This window comes from Grammomys surdaster, unplaced genomic scaffold, assembly GCF_004785775.1.
Source record: "Grammomys surdaster isolate TR1022 unplaced genomic scaffold, NIH_TR_1.0 206, whole genome shotgun sequence".
Classification (NCBI taxonomy): Eukaryota; Metazoa; Chordata; class Mammalia; order Rodentia; family Muridae; genus Grammomys; species Grammomys surdaster.
In genome coordinates this window covers 8,013,316-8,017,529 of record NW_021604651.1, presented here as the reverse complement: position 1 = coordinate 8,017,529, position 4,214 = coordinate 8,013,316, and the positions used below count along the sequence as shown (strand labels likewise).

Below are 4,214 nucleotides of genomic sequence, written 5' to 3'. Positions count from 1 at the left end.
TATCTATCTATCTATCTATCTATCTATCTATCTATCTATCTATCTATCTGCATATATGCAGTCCTGGTAATCTACCACCTATGCAAAATTTCTGTTCAACAGTTAAGACATCTTGCAAAAAAAAGGGGGGCAGGGGGAATGTTGGGCCAAAGAATTGTTTTACTGTGAAAATGTCCACATGCCCTCTGCTGGGTCTGCAAAAGGAATACACTAGTCACCAGCAGTATGGGCTAACAAATTTCCTGCCCTTTCCTGTATTCTAAAACCTGTTAAATGGTCTTGAAACCTTCAAATTAAATGCTATTTAGTCACTCTGACCTAAGTAACTTTCCAGAGTCTCTGCTGGGATCACAGCCTTAAACAAGGGCATGTGTATAGGTATTGTATTATGGAGACAGTCCCAGGAAACGGAACAGAATGTAGCAGGAAAGAAGAAAAACCAACCCAGGGCATGTCTGGAAGATGGTGACACTGTGCTCACTGAAGCTGTGTTCTCAGGACCTTCCCCAGTAAGGACAGAAGGAATGATTACCCATCAGTGACTTTTCAGTTGGTAAGGGGTGGGTAGAGAAGTCTGTTATTTGCTGCCACAACTCTCCTCTGACTGTGGGAAAGCTGCCAGCACAGTTAGTCTAAGCTCTCACAAATGTGCCCCACAGCTGTTCCCAAAGGACAAAGGGAATGCAGTTCCAGAGATGTCTGCCTTGCGAAAGCAGCTGATCTCACAAAGTTCCACTTGTGTCATCCTTTCATAGAGTGTTCTTGAGTACTTCTTAGTACCATTAAAGGCTCACATACTGTATCCTGTTTACATACCATCATTCCCCCTGCCCCCCTTTTTTTTGCAAGATGTCTTAACTGTTGATGTACCTGTTTACAACGGCTGATGGACATGAAGGCCACTTTCATGTTTTAGCTATTAGAATACTGCTATGAACATCTGTATATAAATACATGTGTAAACACAAGATTACTGGCTTTTAACCATTCCATTCTAAAGCTGTAAAGATAATACTTTCCACTAACCTCTGCTGTGTCCCACATATTTTAAAAATTATTATCATTCCATTTGAAGTATCTTTCCTTTGCTCATTGCTTATTAGAAATAGATGGTTTCATTGTGGTATACTTAAGGACTATATAGTCATTCTTATGGATTCTTTACTGTAGTGAGAAAACATCTGATATGACTTAAAATCTTGTGAATTTCCAGAGGTTTACTTTGTGTTCTAGGAGCTGTCTGTGTGCATTCTATGTAGATGGATGGAATCTGTACTGTGCTGTTGGGTGGAGTCCTCTTTTTACATTGGCTACATCAGCTGTTTCAGGCTGTCATTAGGCAGTACTGTTTCTGGGGACTGGGAACATTAATGATAAAGAAGCATTGAGATCTCCTACTCTGGTTGGATCTTCCTACTTTCTCCCCTTTCACCCCTGTAAGTTTTCATGTGTCATGAAGCTGTGTTGTCAAAGGTCACAGGCTTTAAGATTATGGCATGCACCTGGATAAATTTATTTTGACTACAAACTTCTTTGTCCCAGAGTTGACTTTGCCTCATATTAACATACACACTCCAATCTGCTTTGCAGCTGCACTGTATCTTCCTCCATCTTGCTTTGAGGGTGCATGTATACTTAAGCCATGTGGACTATGACTGACACAGCTGCATCAAGCTCTTCAGGACTCTATTTCTGTCAAGTTGGAGAACTTAAGTCTCTTAACTGTAGCACTGATGCTATTTACACACAGTGCAGTCCCCACTGTGGCTGAGCTGAACTGTACCATCTTCCTGCAGCTTCATCTCCAAAGCCTTCTCTCCCCTAAACATCCCTCCGAATCTGAGACTTACTTTCACTTTCAGTCTGATGATCTCCTCCTGCTCCTCCTGGTACAGCTCCTGCCTCACTTGCTCTAGGTCCTGACGCTGGCGCAGGGTTTCTTCCAGCTTCTTGATCAGCTGTTAATAAAGCACACATTTAGAAAACCTGGACTGGGCCACTGTTTCAGGAACTCAGCGCTCTCTTAAACATAGTATTTTTATACCAAGTTCTGACGCTGGACCCTCTTTTCCTCGCTTTCTTGAACTCTGGCCATCCACTCGCCTTCTCTTTGCTCCTGAATGTTTGCAAACTCTATGATTTTCCTGTTCTCTTCCTCCATCTCCTCACGCTTCTTTTGTCTCCAGAGGTCTTGTGCCCTCTGGAATTCTTCAATATACTTCTGAATTGCATTCTTTTTTTCTAATTTTTGCTGTCTTTCCCTAAAAAGCAATCAGGAGAATGGTTTATAGTTATAGAAATAATAAAATAACAACAACAACAAAAGACTGTTCAGAGTCTGTCGATTCCCTAATGCAGCAGACTCTCTAGTGTGAACTCTCCATGCACACTGCTGGGCTCTCTTCTAAGGGTGACATTTCAAGCATCTCATGTCAGAAGAGTGACTGTCCACAGAGGACATACAGCATTCTGTACTTAAGCTGTGTGCCAGGGAAAGCCATCAGAAAACAAATGACACATGAGATGGACAGAACACATGAAATGTTTCAGGTCATTTATGACTTTTCTGATCGCCTATGACTATTCAAGCTGACCAAGGTGAGAAAGAACTGTACAAGTCATGACAGAGCCTAAGCTGAGTGAGTGAGCACACACCCAGGGTGGGCAGCTCAGTGGCTTTTGTCTCAGGGTGGACTTACAGCTGGTCTTCCTCGTAGATCTTCCTGACAATTTCGTCTATCATGAGTTTCTCCTTCAGCAGCTGCTCATATGCCTCCTGCTTCCTCCTTTCTTGATCTTCCAGCTGCTTCTCCAGGTCCAGGTAGTACTGTGCCCTCTCCTTGTTCCGCTGCTCTTGCTTGGCACTGTCTTCCTTCAGGAGCCTTTCGTGCTCCTCCATCATGATCCTTTCTATCTCCGCATCACGTTTCTAGCATTGAAACAAAATTAATCCCTCCACATTCAGTAGCGGACACAGTTTATTACAACACTATAAACAGCTGTACCCTCAAAAACCTGCTATGTAAAATATTTTCTACCTATAAAGTAAAAAGCAAGAGTGAGTCTTTGAGAGCTGGAGGGTGTGAATGACGAATCAGACCCTAAAGGGGTGTTCCTACTCTTTCCAGAAGCTCTTAGGACAACACCTGGCAAGGATAATAAAGTCCACATTCAGAAAATACAAAGTAAAGGTTTAAGTATTTTGTTTTTAACTACTTCAGCCACCAAACCATTGCTTCTTCTGCAAGTTGACCACCATGGTGTCTGTTTCTAATGCTGCTGTTCACCAGCTGCTGCTGAGCGGCCTCCTCACCATCATTGTTCAAAGGCTCTGAGCAACTCTCTCCAGTCCCCCAGTGCAGCTCTTGCCTCCCAACATCCTTCTGGTATTTATTAAGCTCACGTGGTGACTTCCACTGAAAAGTTGCTCACACCACTGTGATTGTTTCCTCACATTTTCAGTTTCATTCATGAAATCCACTCCCACCAAGTTACACACTCACCAGCCTTTCCATAAGCTAAAGCCCATGCTTCTTTTCAGCAGGTTCAAAACTGAGTAAGTTTAAACACTGGAGCAATGACGGAAGCTACCTTTACCTGTTGTGACTGTATCCCAAAGTAGGATCAGTTAGCAGCAAAGAAAAAGAGGGATCAGACTGGAAGACAAATGCAGTCATTTCTAAATCTCATGGGTATCATGCATGTCTGGTTCTCGTAACTTAACCACAAGTTCTCTTCTCTCTGCTTATGCTTATTACATTCTTCTAGAATGTAAGATAGCAAAAAAGTATGTATGATACCAAGAAATGTATATACAGATCCCATGGACTTGAAGAAATGCAATGCTTTAACTTTACAAATAAGAAAACTAGCTAGGGCTGGAGAGATAGCTCAGTCAGCAACAGCACCTGCTGCTCTTCACATGACCAGGGTTCACCACCCACATTAGGCAGCTGACTACCACTTGCAAGCCCAATTCCCTCTTCTGGCCACATGGGCACTGCATGCATGTGTTGTATGTAGACAGGCAAGCAAACACACATACACAAAACAAACCTAACAAGTACATAGATATCCTTCCATTTAAGTCAAGTCCTAGGGGTATGTGGCTCTAAATTTTTGTGAGTCAATCTTGACTTAGAAGACAGTAGCAATTTTAGGAGTCAAATGTCTACAGTGGCCATGGAAGACCTCATCTATCAGAGTATTCAAAA

At 42.5% G+C, this 4,214-nt stretch overlaps 1 protein-coding gene across 1 annotated transcript in view; it reads right to left on the bottom strand.

Annotated features, from left to right (window-relative positions):
• The window catches only part of Mns1 (meiosis specific nuclear structural 1), a 23,231-nt gene that overhangs the window by 7,741 nt on the left and 11,276 nt on the right, over positions 1–4,214 (bottom strand). Inside the window, exons 5-7 of the mRNA XM_028771359.1 lie at positions 2,700–2,929; positions 2,045–2,261; positions 1,851–1,958 (exon numbers count right to left, since the gene is read on the bottom strand). Coding sequence (XP_028627192.1) covers positions 1,851–1,958; positions 2,045–2,261; positions 2,700–2,929 — 555 coding nt within the window. The remainder of the gene's footprint in view (positions 1–1,850; positions 1,959–2,044; positions 2,262–2,699; positions 2,930–4,214) is intronic.